General features: G+C 40.3%; 2 protein-coding genes across 2 annotated transcripts in view; both read right to left on the bottom strand.

The window, feature by feature from the left end:
• Positions 1-5,463: 5,463 nt before the first annotated feature.
• LOC134743852 (chorion transcription factor Cf2-like) lies at positions 5,464-15,504 on the bottom strand. Its single transcript, XM_063677477.1, has 10 exons — positions 15,297-15,504; positions 14,078-14,203; positions 13,390-13,552; positions 12,919-13,080; positions 12,715-12,831; positions 11,285-11,460; positions 10,283-10,427; positions 8,824-8,920; positions 6,699-6,892; positions 5,464-5,716 (listed from the first exon to the last, which is right to left on the bottom strand). The coding sequence occupies exons 2-10, from the start codon at positions 14,192-14,194 to the stop codon at positions 5,550-5,552; spliced, it is 1,338 nt and encodes a 445-aa protein (XP_063533547.1). The 5' UTR covers positions 14,195-14,203; positions 15,297-15,504; the 3' UTR covers positions 5,464-5,549.
• A 7,481-nt stretch (positions 15,505-22,985) lies between these two features.
• The window catches only part of LOC134744034 (zinc finger and BTB domain-containing protein 24-like), a 31,110-nt gene continuing 28,084 nt past the window's right edge, over positions 22,986-26,011 (bottom strand). Inside the window, exons 12-13 of the mRNA XM_063677672.1 lie at positions 25,466-25,656; positions 22,986-23,874 (exon numbers count right to left, since the gene is read on the bottom strand). Coding sequence (XP_063533742.1) covers positions 23,707-23,874; positions 25,466-25,656 — 359 coding nt within the window. The 3' untranslated portion in view covers positions 22,986-23,706. The remainder of the gene's footprint in view (positions 23,875-25,465; positions 25,657-26,011) is intronic.

A 26,011-nucleotide genomic window follows, 5' to 3' on the forward strand; every position in this document is an offset into this window, starting at 1 on the left:
TTTAAATCTAGTATAATCACTTAAATCTAAAACTAAAACTAATAAAAATGGAAGCCATTTTTAACACTTACTGTACGTGTATTACATAACATGCACCGTCAAATTACTCTGTCCGTGTCTACGTGACGTCAGAAAGGGATGGCTCTATACATTTGTGCATTACCTCTAATGCACTGACGTATCGATCCGTGTCAGTAGTGAAAGCGAGGGTCAGTTAGTGTTAAAATGTGCGCCTTTGTAGTACTGCACAGTGCACTAACTCTTGTATTGCCGTCTTTGAGTGCGTTGCTACTGTGATTACTTTAGATGTAGGCTTAGATGCAATAGGGAGGGGCGCGCACTAAAAATGGTTTAAACCTTTATTTCATGTGTGTGTGGCGGTCAAAAATCGTAGGTTCAACCTTCGGTTATCCTGTATACAACAGAAGAAATTGTATCATAGAAATCCCTTCCAAGAGGTCATTTAGTTTTCATCTCTATTAAGTGATTAAAACACTGTAGGTATATAGATAATAATTTTATTAAATAAAGCGCATATGTCAAATTAACGGAAGCACTGCAGAAATGGTAAGTATTTCATGGAAATGTAGGCATTATGATATAATAAATAACTTAACCTAAACCTTGAAGTGGTAAATTATATTCAGTAAGGTGCGTTGGGGTAAATTGAAAGGGTTTTTCATGAGGGGTAAGACAAAAAATCGTCCGTATGCCGAAGAATTATTGGCGACTTTTCATCTTGTCCCACACGAGAAACCCTTTCAATTTACCCCAACGCACCTTACTTATAAGGTGCGTTGGGGTTAAATTGAAACGCTTTCCATAGAAAGCGTGTATAAACTAGAAAGCAGCAGAGGAGCCTCTGATTATTGCCGCGAAGTGTTAATATCAAGTCGGAGCGCCAGACGGCGAAGGAATATACCGGGCCCCGGACGCCAGGCGATCGCGATTATTTAAACGAAATTGAACTTTGCGGAGTCCCGCGTATGCCCTATAGGGTAGTTGACAATTTTTTTTTAATGGTTTCAGTCGATCAGGTTTGTTTTGAGGATCAAATGTCTGTATGGGACCCATTGCCTTCAAGCAATACAAACACACAAATACAGTCTGACAAACGCACTTTACTGACTAAACGCTCCTAACTAAATGGCAATACATAGTGACGTCATCATGTAACAGAAGCAGTTTCGATGTATGGAAAACAAGGAAATTGTGATTTTGTCGGTGGAATATTGCGTTTATGTATATAGTTGCTATATAAAAAATTTTTTGATAAAATGTAAGGAATCGAATGGTAGGTACCATTATTTTTTTTCCGTTTTTGGATGTTTAAAAAACAGTTACATTTTGAAACTTGAGGTCTTGTATTTTCTTTTATTATTTCCATATATTTGTTAAGTTTCCAATTGTTTTGATAAATTGCTCATTTTCTATCTATTTAACTAGATATAGTTATAAAATTCAACATGTGTCAACAACCCTATGGCATTGGCGAAGCTAACATCTGCGGCCGTCGTTGGCGTCCTTGGCAAGACTTTCCGATGACTTTCGAAGCCGTCTGTGGCGGTCAAAGGGTCAAGTTTCTGATTTAGAGCGTTTTCACATTGTCCGATCCGATATCGGATGTCGAATACGATCACAAAAAAACCAGCCTTTTAAAAAGCCAACTAAAAACCAAGAAAGAAGGACTTAATGCTACACGGCACTCTCCAACGGTTCTCTGCCTTTTCGCCGAAAATTGTATTGCCGAATTTCACTTACCAACCAACTTTTCGCAGAAGTCTCATTTGGCCGAATTTCCTTTCCCAACTTTACATAATCCAACCTAACCTAACCCAACCTAGTACGTCATTTTCATTTTCCAACTATGGGGTTGGGAAATGAAATGGTTGCAAAATAATTATTTGGTAAAAGTTATTCGGCCAAATGAAACTTCTGCGAAAAGTTGGTTGGCAAGTGAAATTCGGCAATACAATTTTCGGCGAAAAGGCAGGATCCCCTCTCCAACAGCTACTTTTCTCCAAAGATCATCCGTTATCGGGTCGGACAATGAGGCAACGCTATTAGGCCACAAGTTGGCAGAAACTCCGTGTGGTAGGTATTCCGTCTTGGTCGCGGTTATCATCCTGATTACGTGATTAATACTACTGAACCTGCCTCTACCGCCATTGAATATCAGTGATGGTTGCTCCATCACGTCGTTAACATCAGGGGTTATAGATTTACATCTTATTCTTGAGATGTATAAAACGAATCATGCTGTAGTGTAGGTACAGGTCGATTCACGAAAGCTGGCACGAATGGAATTAATGAGTGAATGGAAATTTATTTTTTTATTTATTATTTATTTATTATTATTTAAGTTGACAATTGTACCTTAACAGCTAGAGCCACAGCGGCACAAATTGGGAGACAGTATTTATACATTGGGTACAAAAGTATTTTCAAAACAATATTAATTATACTTATATAATACTACTTACAGGCATCTCTCGCTCTATCACTCTCTTACACTCAATCATCAGTCGTCCGATTGCACTCACAAATAAATCACACTCCGGGTGTGCCTCGAGCACAGAGTTGAGCAGAGCGTGCGCGCGCGCGACCGGCGCCTGCGCGTGCGCCCGCGTGCGCGCGGTGCTCTCCGCCAGCAGCGGGTGACGCCGCGCGCGAATGTACTGGTTAGGCACAAATAATCGCATGAAGGCCTCGACAAGGACTACGCTATCTATTGTGTTTCTAATAACACCGATCGTGAATTTCGCCAAAGAGAGCAACCTCCGCAACTGGAGCGAGTCGTACCCTAGATGTCCCTGCAGAAACAGAGTAGGGTACATATACGGATAATAAGTGTGTATTTTTTTGTATATAGCCCTAAGATACGACTTTTGGACTTGCTCTAGCATAAGTATATATTTACTCTCATGCGGACTCCACACCACTGCATTCGTTTCGAGAATGCTGCGCACGAGTGCCGCATACAACACGCGTGTGGCTTCCACAGTCAGGGGCGCGGAATTGCGCAGAACGAAACCTAGTCTTTTGTATGCAGTCTTGACCACGGCCTGGACATGTTCGCGAAACGTTATATTTGAGTCAAAGAGAACTCCTAAATCGCGTACCTGTTCCGAGCGCAATATGTCGGTGCCGCCAATATTGTAATTATATGCTTGAGGTGTATGGGACCTGGTGAAGGACATCATTTCGCATTTACTTGCATTGAAATACAGTTCATTTTCAACACTCCAACGATGGACCGCCTCTATGTCCCGTTGCAGCTCCTCGCAATCCCTTTGACTTTGGATCGGTTTAATCAATTTCACATCATCAGCGAACATTAGCAACGTGCAGTGATGCACTTCCACCGGTAGATCGTTTATCAGCAGAACGAAAAGAAATGGTCCCAAGTTGGACCCCTGGCTGACACCAGAGCGCGTGGGGTAGCTTTCTGAAACGTAAGGACCATACTTCACGTACTGCTTTCGATCGGATAGATAATTCGCAAAAAGATTTATAAGTCTGGGTGTAAACCCCATAGCACCTAGTTTTAAAAGAAGGACGTCATTATCTACCCGATCGAAAGCTTTTTGAAAATCCAGATAGACGACGTCCACTTGAGCTTTCCTATCCAGCTCACGTGATAGGATATGGGTCAACGTGAGCAGGTTTGTGGCCACCGATCTTCTGGGGAGAAATGCATGCTGTGTACTGGTCATGTAAGGCTGACATTGAGGGAGCAGTTTGCAATGTGTCGCCGATTCGAAGACTTTAGCCAGGGTGTTCAAAATTGCAACGGGACGATAGTTTTCGACTTTAAGTTTAGATCCCTTCTTCGGAATGGGCGTTACCCTCGATTTTTTCCAGTCAGATGGGTATACCCCAGAATGAAGAATGAGATTGAAAATGAACTCTATCGGACCTACAAGACTATTAATACAACCCTTGAGCACAAAAGCCGGTATCGCATCCGGTCCAGGCGCCGATCTAGGTTTTAGTTTTTTTACTGCGTTCCTTACGTCGTTCTGTGTAAAACCCCTGATATCAATACACCTCGCGTTGACTGGCAAGCTTGCGCTGGCTATCCGTGGGTCTAGGACCGGTTCATCGGGTAGAAAAACGGAGCCGAAGTGAGACGCGAACGCACCGGCGGCTTCAGGGCCTGAGTACTCTACATCCCCATGCGTCACTTTCGGTTCCACACCTCCCTTGCAACGTAAGGAATTTACATGGGACCAGAATTGAGCCGCAAATATCTATGCGTGTAACGTATAAACCGGTACAAATGTGTCAGAAACAATGACAGGTATAATTCGTTTCGTTCATTCCATTCGCGCCAGCTTTCGCGAAACGACCTGCAATTTAGTCTAGGCTTCGGAAGTTGTATGACACACTAAAACAGATTTTTCTAGTGAATCTGTACAACTAAGTATTTCACTATATTAGAGAATCTGAAAATCTTATTTACAGAGTAAAGTAAGTATACTTTTGTACTTTAATTCTAAGGTTACGTTTTAAAGAAATGAACACAGTTGACATGGCTAGAACTAATTTACAAAAATATGTAATTGTAAGTACCTACTCCTATAATACTAGTTCTAGTGTTTCATTATAAGAAACGGTAGGGTAAGACGAACATAGTTTATTTTGCTCGGGGCAAGACAAACAGTATGAGGATTTCAAACAAGTGTTTGTCTTGCCCCGGTAATAGTCTTACCCCACCTTGAATGGTTTGAGTTATCCCACAAAAAAAATGTATTTCTGTAGTAATAGGGTTCTTTTTTTTCCTTAATAAGTTATTACTTATTAAGCTTGATTTTATGTCAGTTTTAGGCGACAATTACGTAGATCTTATATAAAAATATGTCAAAATGCGCTATGACTAACTATAAACATTTTTTTACAATTTTAACCAATTTATATTCCCTATATAACAATAAGAACTGATATTAACTACCTATATCCTAATATTGCGAACAGAGTATTTATATTATTTTAGAATTTGAAAACAAATACAAAATCTTAATATTTACTAACAAATAACAAAAACAACTCTTCTCAAGTTTGCCAACATTCAATTTAAATAGGTGTACTTTATTTTTTCTAAATATTTTTGACGATCACAGTAAATTATAATATTTATAATTTAAATAAAATCACATTTATTTATATTTTTACACCTACCATTTATGACATTCGAAAATTACTGTTCACATTTTTATGTGATACCTGTGGCCTCATCTTTCTGACAGATTATAAAAATGCAAAAAAAGAAAACAAAATTTATTAACTCTTTTCCAGGCATAGTACGATTCACCAATAGAATTTCAACTTTAGTATTCCGATTTTATACACTGTTTTTATATTTTTAATTATTGTAAAATAAGTAAGACAATGACCTGGGCTAATTATCGAATCGATCTCATTGAAACTTAAAAGTTTCGAAAAACGTAACTTTTCTAAGCATCAATATACTTGACACCTAGCTCATCGAGTCAGAAGACATCCTTGGCGGCCTGTATGAGCGTGATGAGGTCGCCCTTGTCGTCGCGTCAGGAGGGGGCGGGGGCGGGGGCGGGCGTGGGGAGGGGGGCGGGGCGGGGCGCGGCCGCGAGGGGAGGGGAGGGGGGCGAGGAGGCGCGCGCGCACAGCTCCGCCTTCACGCGCCGCGCGATGTGCGAGCGCGTGTGCTTGCGCAGGTGGTCCTTGCGGTAGAAACCTGGGAAAACATGCAGGTCAATCAAAAATATAGACCTACAATAACCGAATATGAAGTCACGTAAATAAAAGTAACTTTAATTTTAGGAACTCCGGTTGCCGTTTAAGAAGTGTAAGACTTACGGGAGATGTCGGTAGAGCCTCCCTTATGGCTCATATATGGTGGAAATATTCGCTGTATTGGGTACGGTGTTGGTAGCTCCGATGGCAGAGCACTACTACCAACTACTACTGATCCAGTGGTCGTAGGTTCAAGTCCCACCCAAAACAGTGAATTAATCCACTTTTAATTTAAATATATAACGGGTCACTCACGTATTTTAAGTTGAAAACGTTCGACACAACGCAACGCAAGCTCCTGATGACACTCCTCGGTACGGAGTGAAACATGTCGAGCGTTTTTCGACTTAAAAGAAGTGTGACCCGTTATTAATATATTTAATAGGTTTGTGTCTCACGGAAGTTTTGTCACTTTTAATTTAAGTATTTCTAACATCGTTCACAGACTGACGTTCCTGCTTGATACAAAAATAATTCTAGAATGTAAATTTATATGTGAATGCGATAATATCATAAATACACGCCCGCGTCAGTTGCTCGTAACTCGTAGTAAAGTTAACTGCCGTCGTCGCCGGGAGACTACCCCGCGCGCCGCCGCCGATAAACAATTTGGTCGACCCACACGTCTAGTTAACCCTTTCTAAGGCTCATGAAATAAAACTATGAAAACGGATTATATCGCCTATATTGAAACCTCCTACCCCCCCCCCCCCTCCCCCTAAGCCCCCCCCCCCCCCTCTGCACGCTAATAACGCGAATTAAAATTTGCCTACTCCAGAGCACACAGTCGCTGTGGCCGAAATCGGTCAGGAGAGAGCACCAAGCCTCCTAAGCCTCCTCGCCTCTCTAAGCCCCCTAAGCTCTTGGTCGCCTTTCTAAGGCTACCTGTCCAATGCTGTGTAAAATGGCATTGTCTGTCTCACCCTTGCCGCACTCGTTGCACACGTGTCTCTTCTCGCCCGAGTGTATGACGAAGTGTAGTGTGAGTTGCTCGCGCCGCTTGAAGGCCTTGAGGCACACGGAGCAGACGTGCGGCCGCTCCGGGTTGTGGCTCTGCTTGTGGCGGGTCAAGTGGTCCTTGCGTTTAAGGGCTGCGTTGCAGATGTCACAAATAAACCTAGAAATAAACGCTGATGTTGGTCAAACCAAATTGGCAGTAAATAAGAACAAAAAAACTATACTCAACCTTTTCTTTCTTTCTTTCTTTCGGGGTCTAGTACTAGTATGATTCTCTCTATCTATCTATCTATTGAAATAAGACCGTCCTTTAACAAACTATAGTATAAATTATATCAGATGATTTTTTCGGGCTCCGGCCAAGTGCGAGTCGGACTCGCGCACCGAGGGTTCCGTACTTTTTTGATATAAATTTCAATTGAATACCTCTACGCGTTCATGAGGAAAGGGGTAGTAAGTTTAAAATTATTAAAAATATTTTTATTATATGATGTAACTAAAAATTTACGGTTTTCGCATTTTTACCTTTATCTGTGCTATAAGACGTTGCTTCGTACCAAATTTCAAGATTCTGAGTTCACGGGAAGTACCTTGTAGGTTTTGATTCCCTTGCGAGTGTCGAAAATTTGCCGAAATTTGCGCTTAAACGGTTGTATCTTTTGATTGCGTTGGCTTAAAAGTTTTATTTTTTCACAGCTCCAAGGGACAGTAGACCTGAGTATTTGATATAAATTCCAGCTTGATACCTCCACGCGTTCCAGAGAAAAAGGGTCTTGACAGACAGATGGACGGACGGACTGACAACAAAGTGATCCTATAAGGGTTTCTAAGATATAAGTAACGGAAATAAGCCCGTTTAAAAAGCAACCATTCTAATTATATGGTTCAAATTCATGAAACAGCCCATTCGGAGATAACACGCTTTGATCTCCAAAAACAATACCGCCCCGAGTGTTCTCTGAATGAGCTGTCACATGAATTTTAACCTTGATACTATCACGATAGTTAAAAAATTAAATTAAATTAAAAATGATTTATTCAGTAGCACAAGTTATTTTACAGGAATCAGGTTGGTGCCTCTTTTTAAGTAAAAAATACCTGTGTCAAGAGACACCGCTCCTCCATAGAGATTAACAACGATATAATGATAATGGTGTTTAACATCATTTGAATTTTAATTACTTAAGTTAGTTGCTTTTAGTTGTAGACAAAGTTGTAACTGTATTTAATTCAAATTCACAAAATAAATCTTTGTACACAAGTTTTAATAACAAGTCTTCATTGAATATCCACTTAGGCATCCCTGCATTACCTAGAAAGGAGCCTATTAGGCCTCAACAGGGAATTCAAACAGTTTAGCTGTCAACAAAAGAAAAAGAAGAAGAGGAAAAATGCTTGGGCACCTGCTACGACACGACGAATTTATCAAAAACATAATTGAAGGGAGAGTTGAGGCAACCTAGGTAGCATTTATACGTCATTATGACGTCAGCGTCGTTTTTATAGGCTCATAATGATGTCATTATGACGTCGCTGACGTCACTTTGCTACTTTATTTCTTTATAAAATAAATTATTGCACCATGGTAATTACAAGATGTTAAAAACATGTAAAAAGTATCTCTTGGACCCGGAACGGGTATGGCACGGGAAGGAGACGGAGGGGGAGACCAAGGAGAACATACATAGATCAAGTAAAGGAAAAACTCAACGTCGTGTCGTATGACATATCAGGCTGTCAAGGAGAAGGCAGAGGACCGACACATATGGAAATCGCTCCACCGACAAGAGTATAACTCTTAAATATATGTGACATTTTCAACCAAAAGGTACCACATTGTCGCTTGTTGATAAGGTTGATTTCTAATTGAAGCTATATGGAAATAGCGCCTTACTGACAAGCGACAATAAGTACCCTTTTGGTTGAAAATGGCACATATGATGATGATGATGATGATGAGCTGTCAACACGTCGTATCCTCCCCAGGTAGCATTATGACGTCAGCGACATCTTTATGGCGTCATAATGACGTCATTGTTACGTCGCTGACGTCACTTTGCTACTTTTGTCATATTCCTGGATGTAACCTACCTCCTCTCCATGGTGTGTCCAACCAGGTGTTGCTCCAGCAGCCCTCGCTCCGGGTACGCCATGTGGCACTCCGGGCAGCAGTATAGAGTGCTGCCATCTGCAGAGGCACATATGTAAACGTTACTGTTTTAATAATACAGGGGGCCTAGCTAAGATGACAATCGGCAAACGCCGAACTAAAAGTAGAAATGTACCGTCAATCGGGGTGAACAGGGACAAAACTTGAAAACTGATTTACGTGACAATTTCTTAATAACTACCCACACAAATTGTATTATACAAAATCTACTATTATTTTCAATCGAATGATAGATATTGTGTGGGTTATTTTTTAAGAAATTGTCAGGTAAATCACATTTTAAGTTTGTCCCTATTTACCCCACCCATCCCTATTCACCCCAGTTGACGGTATCGGGATGAACAGATAAAGAAAGTCACCTGACTATTTCCATAGATTATTTAAGGTTCGATTTTCTATCAACGATTGTCAGCTAGACCCCCCGTGTTCGTACGTTACAGGGTTAGCCTTGTGGCTCAAATCTAACACTTACTAGAGAAGTGTCACTTAGACTAAGTAAGTAGCTAGTCTAGATTTAAATCGAATCTAAAAGACCGCGAGCCAGGCGCAAATTTCGTCAGTCATCCCCTCCCAGGCGAAAACAAAAAAAATCGTCAGCCTGTTGTATCGCGGTGGAAAGACCGTGTTACGCGTTTCGGTGGCTGCCATTCCTTAACCCACCAACGGAGCGGCAGCTGACGTTCATCATACATAGCCGTTAACCACTATACGAGTTTTCGCCCGGGAAGCGATTGGACATGGAAATCTGTTCCTGGCCCGCGGTCTATAACTGCGATTTTAGTACTTGAAGTAAAAAACAGAGCTTGTGTAGAACATTACTATGGCGTACATTATGGTATTTTATACAATCGTGATATAATAGAGAGCTTTTCAGTCGAGTTCCGTGTTTAGGCCACGAAGCTTGCTGAGTGACCTAATAAACGTGCAAGATTGAAAAGTTTGATTATATCACTATTGTATGCAATACTTTTTCTACGAGTCATCTAAAATAATACTTTTTCAACTATAAAACCTAAATAATTAAAGAAAATTAGGTAAGTATCTCAGTAGTACAAAAGACATTAACGCGTACATAATATATAAATAGGTATTACTCATGAAATAGTCGCGCGTTGATGTCTTTTCCTCTGGACCGCGGCGCCACGTGATTGGTCAAATTCATTATAGTTGACTAAACCGTTTCGAAATGAATATTAAAAATAAAATAAAAATAAAAAAATCATTTATTTCGGACCACAGAAATCGGAGATTATTATAGTTGAGTCGGGAGCTCATACATGAAAAGTACCCAACAACAGTTTGGTATACGAAATCTTAATTCAACCATTACGGTCAACGAGATTGACGGCTACATAAAAGGTACAAATATAAGCAACCAACCCAGCGCGGTAGTGAGGCGAATCTCTCCGGGTTTAGGCCGGGGTTTCTTCTCTTTAGTAGCTTTCTTCTTTTTCTTCTTCTTGGGCGGCGGCGGCGTCGCGGGCGCCGTCTGCACCACCACCGTGTTCACTGCGGGACTTGGGATCTGAAAATAAACGCACTGTGAGGAACAAAAGTCTAACGAGTACCTGTACTGAACCCCGACCTTTTTTTTTTGACGCAGGGGTAAATGCATTTACGCATCTCACCTCCGGGCTGGGGAAGCCCATTGGCGGGTGGTATGTGGGACTCGCTCCTGGAGGGGAAAATAATACCCACTAACATCCCCTGCGGCGTTGCCCGCTCTACCGTTGTTGGGAGACGCCACGCGGTCGCAGAACATTCCACCGTGTCGTCCCCCGGCGGCCCCGGTTAGAATACCGGGGGCACCCGCGTCCCAAAGGAGGGAAGAATCGGCAACGCACTGAACCTTTTCCCAGACGTGTAAGGCCCTATATTGTGGATCCCCATCCCACAGGCCCTACTGGGGGAGTAGGCGATTAATATATTGCAAATATATTGTAACCGCCTTCTCCCCAACCGTCTGCCCGACCAACCGAACAAACTTTTGAGTTACTTGAATGAGATATTAAATATATTAATAACGGGTCACTCACGTATTTTAAGTTGAAAAACGCTCGACATATTTGACTCCGTACTGAGGAGTCATCAGGAGACACTCCTCGACTTAAAATACGTGAGTGACCTGTTATTAACCTCGTAAGGCCTACCATACATAGTTTCCCTATTTTTAATTTGAACCTTGTTGTATAGAAGATTAGGGTGACTTTCGTTTGTTTTAGAAAACAATTAAACAAAAGAAATGCTACTTAATTCAGTTAGTGTAAGGTTCAAATTAGATTGAAACAGAGTGTACATTGTAATGCATATTGGGCCTTACGAGGTTAATATATTTAATATGTCTGTATCTCACAGAAGTTTTGTTATTAAAATTACTTGAACTAGTGTACTGACCTGCTGTGCTAATACTGGCGCGCTAGGCACTTGCACCAGCACTGGCTCCTCGCGCTTGTCCGAGTACTTGAGCAAGTGGTGCAGCGGTAGCGGCAACGCCGATAAATAGTCGGCGACGCCGCCGCCGATAGACTGCCACGTCGCGTCGGACATGTCGCCGATACCTGCGACACGATATACGACTTATAAAAAACCGGCCAAGTGCGAGTCGGACTCGCGCACCGAGGGTTCCATACTTTTTAGTATTTGTTGTTATACCGGCAACAGAAATATCTGTGAAGTCTAGCTATCACGGGTCATGAGATACAGCCTGGTGACAGACAAACGGACAGCGGAGTCTTCGTAATCTTTGGGTACGGAACCCTAAAAAATATATATATCTATATGAACAAAACCAAGAGTTTAGGCCAGGCAGGGACAGTTACTTTTGCTAAGCAGCAGCATCTACGAAATAACTGTTATACGAATTTGAGCTATATAAATAAGACAGTAAAATAAAATTGGGTTGTTTCTTATTACTTATAAGTAACGAAAGCTGTCCTGTCGGTAGCCAATAGCACTGCATAAAAGACAAAAGCTTTGTTTAACAGATTCAGATCAGATCAGTCCGAAAAGTAACCACAGTTTCGCTCTACTTTAAACGGTGCGAGACGCGATTCTGTGTGGCAGCACTAGCCACATAAAGTGTATTTCGGCCTCATCGTGTTCCTCAGGCTGTGTGGATATTAAGCATAGCTGGGCATTAAGTATAGAGTATAATAAATTGAAATGATACAAATAACTTGAATTAACTCGTTAATCGTTAATTAACGAAGCTAATATTTCGATTAACGGATTAACTTTTAAGTTAACCTCAAAAACCTTTAACGGCCTCGTTAACTTTCGTTACATTTTCCTAACTCCGCTAATCGTCAATTACACCGCACTGCGCCGCGAAAAACTAGTTCTGTAACTAAAAAAAACATCCCCACTGCGTGTAGGGGACACGCAAAGTGGGGATGTTTTTTTTTTTAACCCCATGGTGTGGGATAGGTCTTTCAACGATCTACCCCGTCTAATAGCCCCCGTTTTAGGCAGCCTATTGTGACAGACGGGCAAATACGAAACCCTACATCACTGAGCGTGGCCCGAAACGCCTTTGACCGGTTTTTTAACTTCCAGAACCAAACTAATATTTTTTATAAGTAGATCATTATCGCAAGTATCGCAACAATATAAAAAATGCCATTCTGGTAACGTGTTAACGGATTAACCATTAACTTACCGTTAAATCTTTTAACTTAAGTTAACTTTTTTATTAACGGATTAGCGATTAACGAAGTTAACTATTTGACTACGGTGCCCAGCTATGATATATTAAGCCCCTTCACCCGCCGTCCAAATTAAGAAGTAGACCTAAAATAATATAAGTAAGTTACTGATGAACTCGGCGGGCACGGCCTGGCGCGCCTCCTGCTTGATGGCGCGCGCCTCCTTGGGCTCGTGCAGCAACACCAGCAGCTGCTGCGAGCCCTGCTGCAGCGGCGTTCCCGTCACTGGAAATGTCACCAAAAATTAGTACGCTTTCTTCCAAATGGCACCATACTGTTTTCAAGTTTTAAAATAAATACTTAAACGCTGACCTGTGATGGTATCCTGTTGCTGCATCATAGTAGCCATTATGTCTTCCTCGCGGTACTCCCGTTTATCCTTAGGCTCCTGCAAGGTGTACGTCTGTCCGTACGCCACGTTGCCTAAGTTCACGGTGGATGATGATATCGCTTGGTACTTCACTCCGCTGTTCACTGGAACGAGGCATTTAAAATTAAATGGGTCTCTCTCAGAGCTCAGGGTCTGCTTTCAAACTTTCTCCTCCACTTCATCTTCAACATGCTCTTTTGTGAGACCATCCTACTACCATTTCTTCTTTTCTGAAGCCTGATATGCATGTTGGGGCAGTTTCAGAGAGTATACAAGACGCATTTGCGTTGTAGCAAGATTGCTCTCCCTCTAACGCTCCTTTGTATCAGGCTTTAACTCGATTTCTACCTAAGTGAAATTCGTCTAGCCTCTATACCGAATTTGAAAGCTATTTGCGCCACTTTGGAACTCACCAGTGTGTATGGGCGCTAACCCCGCCAAGGTGACGGCGCCAGCAGGCGCGCTGCTCACCACCACCATCTCCGCCTGTCTGAACTTCACGTCCACCGCGGGGACCACCATCTCCGCCTGCCTGAACTTGACATCGACTGCCGGCGTCACGAACTGGACATTTCCCTGTAAGTAAAGTTGATAGTTCAAGGACTGTCAGAGAATCAGTACTATCAGTAGGCCGTTTTAAACGTCTGTACACCTACAAAGGCTACAAATCATCCTCCTAGCGATGTCCGCGCAGTAATCTTATCCCCAGAATTGGCACAACACATTCAAGCGACAAGCACTATTTACGAAAGCGACTGCCATTTGACTTTCCAACCCCGTCGGGAAACTAGGCCTTATTTTTGGGGTTGCTCCCGTTTCCACGACGTTTTTTCTTCACTGTAAAGCGATTGGTAAGAGCCGAGGCTTAAACCCGCGACATTCGCACGCCTATGAAATATCAACGCACCTGATATCTCTCATGAACGGTGCTGGTGTCCTGGTAGCCGAACTTACCAAACTGCTGGAAGTTCGGAATGGCACGGTCAGCATATGCTAGATGAAGGGCCACTGCAACTGGAGCCTCCTGAATAATTCTGCTGCCCCCGTATTAGCTGCATGATAGCGGCCGCGGTCAGCATATGCGGGTGAGTAAAGCCTCACCTGGTATCTCTCCTGCACGGTGCTGGTGCCCTCGTACCCGAACTTAGCGGCAAAGTGCTGGATGGTGGGGATGGCCGCCGCCGTCGGGATGTGCCCGGTGAACGGAGCGAAATTCATCCTGCTTCACTATACAATTATTCATGGTGGTTAATTTTCTTCGGCGAGTCCCTCAGAATAAGAGATTAAAATTTAGATAGTTTATTTAGGTCTAGCCGGCCTAGCCGCTGGAAAAATTTTGACTTACAGGGGCTAGGCGTAGTCTTGTAAAAAGTAAGTTTGGCAAAAAGTAGTGAATAAAAGTCAATTTACTATTTCTTCAATTTCTTGTTTGGTGAAATCGACCCTATGTACCAATTTAACAATGCCGCTAGTTCGGAAATTCAAATTCTTCTAAGATTGATTGGATGTTACATTTTAAGTTTTGTAGGAAGAGCGGGAACTACAGACGCAAGTATATTAAATTTTTACTTGCTAGATTAGATTGATCCCAAACTCTAGGTATTCTATTTAGTTCTAGGTATGGAGTTATATAATGAGGAAATTATTTAATTGAATAAATAAATAAATAATATTGATTTATTTATTGTTTTTTTTTTATTAATAACACCATATTGTAAACTTAATAAACTTTCTTTTTCATTTGTATTATTGCTTTAGAATGATAATATTAATTAGGTAGTTACAGAGCAAGGTTATATTATATCATTATGTTTGATGTCCCCCTGTATAAAACATAAGTAAAATCAAAATACGAGGGAGACAGCAAGCCTCAAGCTACTAGGGAATTAGGGATGTAGGCCACGGAGATAATTAGTTGCATCCTAACATTGCGCGCCGTTTCTGCGACTTTTGACCCTTATTAATTTAGAGTAAGTAAATATCAGGTACCTATATGATTCAGCCTATTATGGAGTCTGAGATATTGACCGAAACATTATAACAAAATAAAGCCATTCGTAGCAACTAAGACCATTTCACACGGCGATCTCGAGAGGCAAGTCAAGGTTGCTGCCATTCGTTCATAATTATTGTTACGCGTGGTGTGAGGTCGAGGAAACTCATGGGGGTGCTCACACCCTGCCATATTGCCTCACCCCAATGGCTACATTTCTATCGCTCTATTTTTACCGGCCCTCCCACACCACTCGCTTAAAACTCCCCTTTCCGTCGCTCTACGTTTAGAGAGTTACACTTTAAGGGTTTATAAGGTAATTCTTACCTGTTCTGCTGGTCTGAGTTAAGTTTTCATGATGTTTTTCGAGTCGGTGTTGGTGAAATACGGTGGTGTAGTAAAATGGCGGGGTGCGCAGCGCGCTGCGCGGCGGCGCGCGCATCGTGATTTGTTGAGGGCGAGGGTGCGCTGTACGGACTCGTGGTATGGGTTGCTTATTAACTTTAGTTGCGACTTTTACCACCTTTTTAACACGTGTTCAGTTGTCAAAATAATTAGTTTGTTGTTTAGTTCAAAAAAAATTCAAAAAATTCAAAAATTCTTTATTGCGTAAGACACACTTATTTCATAATATAAGGTGATGGAGCCACCCGGTAAGCAAAATGCCTGTGTTGGGTGGCGCCGCTCTTCCTTCAGGTTACATAACTATATTATAAGTATATTACGTACTTACGCTAAACTAATTAACTCTAATTAACTTTTATTTACTTACTAGCTAAAAATTCTAGTTTATACTATTTACAACTAAGGTTACAGTTTAGTATTAAGGTATTTAAATGAATGAAAAATAATAATAATAAAAGCTGGGTATCGTATACATGAGTCCAAGAAGAAATGTATGTCTCTCTCTCTCTCTGTCTGTCTGTCTGTGTGTCTCTCTCTGTGTGTGTGTGTGTGTGTGTCTGTGTGAGTGTGTGATCAATGTAATAGCGTCTCTGTCTCATCATAGGTTATGGTCTTCAGCCAATTTGTAACTTCTCTCTTGCAGTCATAATAATGTTTCGAGTAAATATCAAGTTGTTTGTTCAATTTATTGAAAACATGTGAAGATTTTAAGCAGAACTGTCTGCGCGCAAATGAGGTCCTTGTTTTTACGAGTTTTAGTTGCTAATCTAAATAATCTTATGATCACACCGGCTCGTGAAGGCTCTCTTTATTCTTGGAAAACTGATGAGAAAGTTGCATTTTAACCACAAGAGTGGCAAAGTAATTAGATGTAAATTTGGAGTTTTTCCTTATGTTGGCAGTTGGAATGGAGTTTTAAATGATGATTTTGAGTGATAAATATTTAATAGCGTTCTTTTGGATTTTTTTATGATTTACAGTTAGTATTTTCCTCGCGTTGGTGTGGTGTAATGTTTTGTTTCACTCGGTGGCAAAGTTAGTTTAACTCTCGTGCCTTGATACCCTCGCAACGCTCAAGATTCCACACATTTTACTCTTGTCCATTATACTTACTTTACTCTTTGTCCTGGTCGCTAAGTCCTTTGCCTCAGTTTCCGCTATTAATTTGGTGGAAAGCGGCCATTACACACTGAATGTACCTACTATCAGCATCCAACCTGGTTCGAAGGACCAATTCCTTTCTGACAAATACTTGCGAATCGCGGCGCGAAACCGCGAACGCGAGTGTGGTCTAGTTCGCTAATCAGCGAAATCGACTCCACACACGCGTTCGCGGCTTCGCGCCGGGTAGTCTAGAGCGGGCTTGTCCGTTGCTGCTAAAATTTTGTATAATAGTGGTAAAGTTAAAACTAGAAAAAATAATCTTTAGGATACCTCCCGTACACAGTGGGGGGTGATCTTGTATCAACCCTATGCTGTGGGGAGTGTGGGGTGTCGTTGGTTGAATACATTTTAAAATAAAACATGCAAAAAGCTTCTTACCACACCAGCTAGTAAAGGCTCTCTTTGTACTTCAAAAACGAATAATAAAATTGCATTTTATGCACATAACCTGATGCATATTTTGATTTTATATAATTGACTTTTTTATTGAATAACAAATGTATCATCAAAATAATATACAGAATGAAATTTTCCTACCTAAGTAATAATAAAAACTCTTTATTTACATACAAGATATATACAGTGGTCCTACGTAAACTAAATTAATAAATTATTGACTTTTAAGTGATGAATTGAATGATTAAATTTTTAATAACGTTGATTTGAACCTTGCAATGTTTTATAGTTAGTTTCCTCGCGTTGGTGTGGTGAAAATGTTTGTGTTTCACTCACACAGCAATAGTTATTTGTTATACAAGGGTGCAAAGTTGTATTTTACCCGCGAGTGTGGAATTGAAACACGAGCAAGCGAAAGGATTCTATAGTTGAACCACGAGCGAAGCGAGTGGTTCTAAAATAGAATCCTGAGCGTAGCGAGTGTTTTAACACACGAGAAGTAAAATACATTTGCACCCGTGTGGAACACAAAACTTTTCCCCTCACTATAGCGAGGAAAGTGCAACATCCACAGGCGTTAGATCATCTTCATCAACTGGAATCACTCATTTTTTTACGATATTATAACAAAAAACTCTGGAAATTGTGTACTTTTACGTGAGAAGTTTTTAAGTAAAATTTTTGTTGACAATGTTGACATTTCTGACGTATGAAATGTCAATGATGCGTTTTGAAATTGCATCGACTTAACTTGTGCGTTCAGAATTATATTTAACATAATTATTAAAAAATAAACGTTTATTATGGAATTTTAAGGTTTATGACTTAAAATCATTAAATAAAGCTAAATCTGGTGTTTTTTATTAGATTCTCAAACCATTTATTTAATGATAATTAATATCGAACGAACCATTATTATGAGCGTTTTACGTTTTGTTATCTGTCAAGCTACTTAAACACGCTCCATTCAAGGTCAAATTACTTTCCACACTAGTGGATAAAATGCGTTTTCCCCCGCTTGTTTTAAAGGATAAAAGACGGCTTTCAGAGCTAGTGAGGGGAGAAGTTCGTTAAACCATCGTTCCTTGAAACCCTCGCAACGCTCAAGATTCCACTCTTCGAACCACACTGTTCGTGGTTCAATTTTGGAGTCTTTCGTTTGCTCGGATATCTATATTAGAACGAGGGGTTAAACAACGACTTTGCCTCTTGTAAAACAAATAACTAAGTATTAATTTTCGATATCATATTTTATCATCTAACTTAGATGAGTATCTAGTGAACACATTGCGTCAGTAAAATAAAATTGCACTAATACCTGGGTGGGGAAAACATCTCATAAATAAAATATCATGGTAAAAATCTGTGATTTTATTGTAATCATTACTTTGATGTTATCTTATTTATAAATATTTTCATACAAAAGTTTACAATAACACTCCCAACGGAAGCCCTTATCATACTCTTATACTTATAATACTTGCAACTAATTTCAAATACAGTAAAAAAATAAACTAGCCAATATCTATGGACAAAATACATTTTTTTGAGAAAAAACAACTACTTAGTTTATGCGAATAAATAAATACATTCGCATATAACCAGGACTCGTATTAGATTAAAAAAAAACTGTCATCGAGTTATTATTACTATAGAGAAGCCGTGCCAAACAATGATATTGTCGCAATCGCAACGTGTATCAATTCAATTCAATTATTTATTCATAAAAATTTACATTTTATCACGCGACCAAAACGTCGTAAATGCCGTGAAATTAATGGCGCTCAGCCGGGCTAGCACATGATTGGCGCGAGAGTATCGCCGCGACATAGACTACCCGTCCCTCTTTATTTCATACATTTAGTAAAAGACGGGTAGTCTATCTCGCGGCGAGATACTGTCGCGCCAATCATGTGCTTGGCCTACTGGTGGCCTAGCCAAGGTGACAATCGCTTGCGCTTCGCTATAGAATCGCTTTGTGTCTCTCTATCACTCTTCCATATAAGTGTGACAGTGACAGTTGCGTTTCGTTCGCTACGGAGCGATAGCGATTGGTACGTTATCTACAGGATCCCCACAGAAAACCAGCGCCATGGTGTGCCGCGGCATTATGCTGTGGGGGGATCCTATTTAGCGTCCAAATGTTTTTTTAATGTCTGCATGCCTTTCTTTTTTTATGTACTAAGTTGTGGCGTTAAATAAATGTATTTTCTTTCTTTCTTACGCGTTTAGGTCGCGAGACTCACGCTTCGCTTCTATGGCGTAAAATACTGGTTCTCTGTGCCGGTTCTATAGTAATAATAGTTCAATGTTATAGTTTTAACGTGATGCATTTGTCCTTGTATGCAACAAACATACCGTCATGTCCTTATATTAAATGGAAAGTCAGATACAAACATAGCACCTGGACATTATGTATGTACATTTGTACGTACACGTGGCCCAACTGAGGAACATGGTTATTGTTAAGTTTCGTTGTCATTGCTGTTAACTCTAAGATATTTAAAACTAATAGTATTTCTGAACATTTCTATTCGATTTTGACAAAACAGGATCTAAATTTAGAACATTTATTAACAAAAAAATAATTATTCAACTCGGCTATCCTGACAAAAAACGCGTCCCTATGTACATTTTCTTCTAAAAATACTTCATTTCATTCAATATCGACGAAATATGTACATTTTAAATTGATTCACATAATGCATGGATAGTTTCACGTTCTAACAAATAACTCTGTCCCTCAGTTGCGACCTCAGCTACCAATACACGCTTACGCTAAATAAAAAAATCATTTACACCTACATTAAAGCTGACTTTGTTAATATCGTACGGTGAAACAGCGAAACATTTCATTACAACGAAAGAGCATTTAACAAAAAAAAATATTAAAGTAACAACTGTTAATATGCAAGTTTCTGAAAAATGCTCTAAAATCAAAAGGCTTCATGAGAAAGATGTGTCCACGCATATCAAATTTCCTAAGCACTTACAAATCATGCAAGAATTTCGAGTTACATATTTCACGGAACAATAAACGTAAAATTAGTGTAGGAGTACCAATTTTGATATAGGTATATCGACACGTTTTATGCGTTGTTAAACATAACATCAATTATAATCGCTATCCAACCTCAAATGGCGATTGGGACCAAACTTGCAAATGAATGTTATATTGTCGATATTAACAGTACGTCGGGACTGGCAGTCGTGGTTTAAATATCACAGTAGGAATGATATTTACAATGACCAACGCGGCTGTTGACTTTCCCAATCTCTAAATAGAAGTGCTTAACACGTTCCTGGCCTCCATAAAACTGGAAGTTTCAATAATTTGTATGCAAGATATAGTCGTTTTGAATACGTGTACAATTTTCGAGCAGCACCGGGAAGGGAGTCGGCATTCGCACTATTTCCCCTCTGAAAGCATAAGCCCAACTGGGCATAGCATGGTGCGTGTGCAAGATTTGTCTTTGAGGTGTCATTTTCTATGTATTTGTGTCATTATTACAGATTGGATTTTGTATGTAGTGAGTGAGAGGTGCGACTGTGTGCACGTTTCCCCTCGCAATAAACGGCAGAACGATTTGTACGGTAAAATATCACTTGGGCTTCTCCCTTCCGACGTGTCAGAAGCCGGTGTTGCTCGAAGTGTACCATAGAATAACTTTGATACCCAACAGGAGAAGAACATGCATCATTGTTTATTCTAGTAACTCGGTGAACAATTTCGGCAAAGTGGGAGGAAAACATATTAAACATGAAATGAAGAACGAAATATTGAGCACCGAAAACAAACATCACCCCTCTCGTAAAAATAAACATACACAAGAATTGAGAAAAAGATATTAGCGAAAGTCACCAGCCATTCAAAACTCACGGATTATAAGTTCAAATTTAAATCATTATTTTTTACATACAAAAATAATCTCTTAAACTAAAAGACGCGACTTAACCTCCTAATGGCATAGAACTGAGAATATTGATATGTTGTCAGTTTCACATTCCTTGTTTAGAAAAACACGCGTATATTTGCAAAAATATCACAACTATTGTCATATTTTGCGTCGTTTTTGGAAATATAAGCCTCAAATCGTGGAAGTTCATCATTTCATTACGTTCAGTTTGTGCGAGTATTGTCATGTTACAATATTGAGCTAGTTATCTATCACCTTGTCATGCTATTACAATCGTTTAACTCCATTAAAGTACAACATGAAATGTCATAGAAACATAAACTGATAACGTTCATAGTTTGGTTTTTATTTTATAAAATATTTTCTCATAACAAGTTTTGTATAGGCGTTTCAAGAAAACTGGCACGAATAGAATGAACGAACCTTTCATTGTATGAGTATAGTCAAAGCTGCAATTTTATTGGTTAATGTACACACATAGATATTTTCATTCACTCATTTGTTTCATTCGTGTCAGCTCTTGTGTAAAACATGTGAAAAGTCAAGGGAAAAAAGAAGTCCCTAGTAAATCCTTAAAATGAGTCTAGCATAAACTTATACTCAAATTCGTTGGTGTTTTACAAATAACTATGGACACCGTTTTTCCCCTGGAGTCTTCATGTAACCAATACGTTTTTCTAAATGTGATGCCAATATAACATTACAATGATATGTTGTGTGAATATGATGAATATACATACATTCCATTGAGAACTCGTCAACAGCATTCAGAAAACTAATTGAAATATCCAAAAAAATATACCTGAAATGAATTATTTTATTCGAGAATACTAAAAAATCATGATTTGATGATGTTATTTAACTAATGATTTTATGATTTACCAGCATCATTAATAAAAATATTTATATTTCTCGATCGACCAAATAGGATTTCACCTCTATCGTCAACGACGAAAAAAGAAAATTCATACTTGTTTTGTACAGTTGTATTCTAAACCCTAAAGTAAAAATATATCATAATTCAGTTTTTATTAAATATGTAAATGAGATTAAGTAGAAACACAAATAAACTATCTGATCGATCGGTCCGTATAAGATACAAAAGTGTAAAATTGGTGTCATGTAAAAATTTCATACTGATTCACAGATATGTCAAAGTAAATTTAATTTATCCTAAGTTCTAATTTAAATATTAAGGCAATCTCATTGCGACGGGCGCCTCACCCTGTGACCGAATACGATACGATACGATTAGGTATCAAACAAAGCCCGATTCGTCGCAGTTATGGAACCACCATTTTCACCTACCACTGTCAAATGTTCTGGGTAAAATGTGAGACAATAGGGCATATTACGCAAAACTCTGCGTAGGTGGCGCCACTACCACGATCCAAGGGTCTATCGCGAAACAAGAAAATCAAAATTTGTCACTCTTGCATATTCGAGCGATAAAGAGGCAGATAGCGAAATTTCGGATTCGCGTTTCCCGGTAGATCCTCTGTAAACAAACCGCCTTGATGCATCAATGTCATATTTTATTATCTCTGAAAACTTGTCAAAAACCTATTAAAGGTACATTATGTATGTTACTTTATGATTTACTAAAAAAGCTAGTGCTGCACTCTGGTGGCAGAACATTGCAATAATATCCCCTATTTACGTGCATCTTTATATAAGACTTAATTTTGCCAAAAAAGAGCTTAAAAAATAACACAGGTTGTTGGAGCGAGTACTCGAGTGTCTGATAATCTATTTAGCTGCCCAACTTTCATATACAAGTGTTTCTAAACATTGATGAGACCGCTCGCCTCTCTGGTTGTTATCAGATCATGAGCGGTGGTCAATTTTCAACCCAGGCTAACTACTGCTTAATGTGCAGGTCTGTATGCGCCTAGTCACTAAAACATTCGCGTATAGAGTTGCCATTTTGCCATAACGGCAACTTGCGTATAAACACAGTTTTACCCGATTTTCAATGACAACAGCCGCTCACCTGTTCCATTATATTCGGGTGGTCGCCTCAGTTATTATAGAGACCGTGCGCGTTGGAGGGTCTGCCATCTTGTGGCCTGAATCGGAAACATAAACATGTACATTGCCAAAGCAAGTGCTGCCATCTATCGTTCCCGTACGTTTTCTTGTGCATAGTAGGTTCTGCCATCTTGTGGGCTACATCGGAAGTATAAACTTCACATTTACGCCTCGCGCTAAAAATTTGAAGGGCTCTTGTGCTGCCCCCTATAGTTCATGCACGCTCCCTATAGTCTGTTGTGTACACTCGTCCTATTCAATTTATGTTCCAGTGGTTGTCTCAATTATCATCAGATAGGTGTCGTGGTTACCCTATTGGCGTTGGTCATTATTATAATCTATTGCGTACGCTCACCTACACCATTATGTCCGGATAGTTACCTCAGTTAGTACGCTCGTTAACTCCGTTATGTTCGGGGTTGCCTCAGTAGTGTGGTCGGTGTTACCCTGTTAATAGTTACTATAGTCTGTTGCGTACGCTCACCTACACCATTATGTACGGGGTTGCCTCAGTAGTGTGGTCGGTGTTATCCTGTTAATAGTTACTATAGTCTGTTGCGTACGCTCACCTACACCATTATGTACGGGGTTGCCTCAGTAGTGTGGTCGGTGTTATCCTGTTAATAGTTACTATAGTCTGTTGCGTACGCTCACCTACACCATTATGTTCGGGGTTGCCTCAGTAGTGTGGTCGGTGTTAACCTGTTAATAATGACTATAGTCTGCGTACGCTCACCTACCCCGTTATGTTCGGGTAGTTGGGTCGGTTAGTCTATTAGGTCCGGGGTAGTGTAGTGTGGTGGGTGTTACCCTGGGGTGGTCGGTCACGTGTGCTGGTGCTGGTGCGCATGCGCCTGCGCTAACAGCGCGTCGAGCTGCTGGTGCTGGTGCTGGTGCTGGTGCGTGTCGCGGGCGGCCTGCGCCTGCAGCGAGGTCACGACGTGCTGCGGGATGTTGATCTGCACCGACTGCATGCTCGAGCTCGTCGGCACCTGCCAACACAGATATTTTCAATTGAAACATAATTAATCACTATAACTATGAAACTCGTCGCACATATTTAGTATGGAACTAAACAATTTCCATACTAAATTGATGCCATGTTTAAGAATTTCTCGTTATAAAATTAGACAGTTACGTAGGAAATGGCGCCTTCAATAATTTTCTACAATTTCTTGTCGGACTATAAAACAGATTAGGATTTGACTACAATTACGTTATTCGTCCACACCACTAACATATAGACAAGCTCTCGAGAGAAAAAATTGTGTCCGCCATTTTTTTGCGTTTGACGTCTCTCACTAAACTAAAGAATAAGCGCAGCTAGCCAGTAGCAATGAAGTGCATGCACTTCATTGAGGTGCGGAAACATTTTCTTCGAGAGGCCGTCTCTATTGTGTACATATTACCTCAATGGTACAAGCTCTAATCGACCAATTTTATATCGGCTTTTAATTATTAGAAAATACACATCGTAACATTTATCAAGTCATGTCAATGGATAGGACATAGACAAATGCAATTTGATTTCCAATCTAGTGGAATTGTACGAAAAATCATTTCGCGTGAAAAGGATATTACGAATACCAATCGAATACTAAATGAACAATAATAAAATACGTCAATACGAACGAAATATATTACCAAACCAGCCGGGCTAGCACATGATTGGCGCGAGAGTATCTCGCCGCGACATAGACTACCCGTCCCCCTTTAATTCATGCAGTTAGTAAAAGACGGGTAGCCTATCTCTCGGCGAAATACTGTCGCGTCAATCATGTGCTCGGCCTACAGCTGTAGCCATATAAAATTGTATAATACATACATGCATGCCCTAACTAATTTCTGGTCCCTGTGAAGTGCATATTCCAAAATGCTAGACCTGCCAAATTAGGTAACCAATAATATAATTTTGAATAGGATGACGATGATAATGCAAATATGCGTATTCAGAGAATGGAGGGTTCCTTTACATTGAACGTAAATATAAAAAGCTGACGAACATAAGAGCGCATATTTTTAAAACTTTGTCATTGTATTAAGCACAGTAATATTTTGGTAATGATGATAAAACTGATTTTATTCGAGACAATTTTTCTTTTTTATCAGTTTTCGGGGTTTGTGATACTTAACAGTAGTTAACAGTTGATGTACAAAGATTATTTAGAATCTTTACTAATCAACAAAAAAAATTTAAAAATATTAGCAAAGATCCATTCATCGAATCATCAATGTGTAAAATGTTTTCATTTTGGAAAATCTGAATTATAAGTTTATTATACGGAGCTGGACACACGTCAGCTGTCCAACCCAAGTGTTTACTTACACATTTAATATAATTAACGAGTCTTTGATGTCAGTTTGTCAAATTGTATGTCCGATATGTGGAGGGTGAACATGACAAAGGACCGATTCCAGTGCGTCGCAACCATACAATCAAGGGTGCCATAAATAGTCTTTACCGGGTAGTACAATTATTAAGAATGGGGCCGCATGAAAAACAATCGCATTAGCACCTCACCTCACCACATCCTCAGATACGAGGGAAGAAGAGAGCGGATGTAGTTGAAAATATGTACTCACGTGTATAGTGATTTCGGGCAGGATGGTGTTGCTGGGGGAGGGGGAGGGGGAGGCGCAGGGTGCGGGTGCGGGGGTGGGAGTGGAGACCCTCCCCCCCACCGCCCCCCCGCCCCCGTCGGCCGCGTCGTCGCGCAAGCGCTTGCTCTCGTGCGAGCGCATGTGCTTGCGCAGGTGGTCCTTGCGGTAGAAACCTGGGAATACACACGTATCTTTGATTAGATTACCTACCTTTAAAAAAAAAGATTTATGGTTCGCTAGCTGTTTTGACGAAAGACACAATCAGTCATTTTTCTAATAATTACAGGGAGAACATAATAAAACACTATCAATACCATAGGGAGCGTGCATGAACTATAGGGGGCAGCATAGGAACCGTCAGATTTTTAGCGCGAGGCTTAAATGTGAAGTTTATGCTTCCGATGTAGCCCACAAGATGGCAGAACCACACATACAAGAAAACGTACGAGAACGATAGATGGGAGCACTCGCTTTGACAGTGTACATATTTATATTTTCGATTCAGGCCAGACCCTCCAACGCGCACGG

The sequence above is a fragment of the Cydia strobilella genome, chromosome 9, assembly GCF_947568885.1.
Source record: "Cydia strobilella chromosome 9, ilCydStro3.1, whole genome shotgun sequence".
Classification (NCBI taxonomy): domain Eukaryota; kingdom Metazoa; phylum Arthropoda; class Insecta; order Lepidoptera; family Tortricidae; genus Cydia; species Cydia strobilella.

Excerpts from the sequence above, each read along its gene's own strand:
- LOC134743852 (XM_063677477.1), bottom strand. The coding sequence starts at position 14,194 with ATGAATTTCGCTCCGTTCACCGGGCACATCCCGACGGCGGCGGCCATC. Across the intron at positions 13,553-14,077 it reads CCGTGCAGGAGAGATACCAG|GGAAATGTCCAGTTCGTGAC; the intron begins GTGAGGCTTTAC and ends CTTTACTTACAG. Across the intron at positions 11,461-12,714 it reads CGTGCCCGCCGAGTTCATCA|GTATCGGCGACATGTCCGAC; the intron begins GTAACTTACTTA and ends ATCGTGTCGCAG.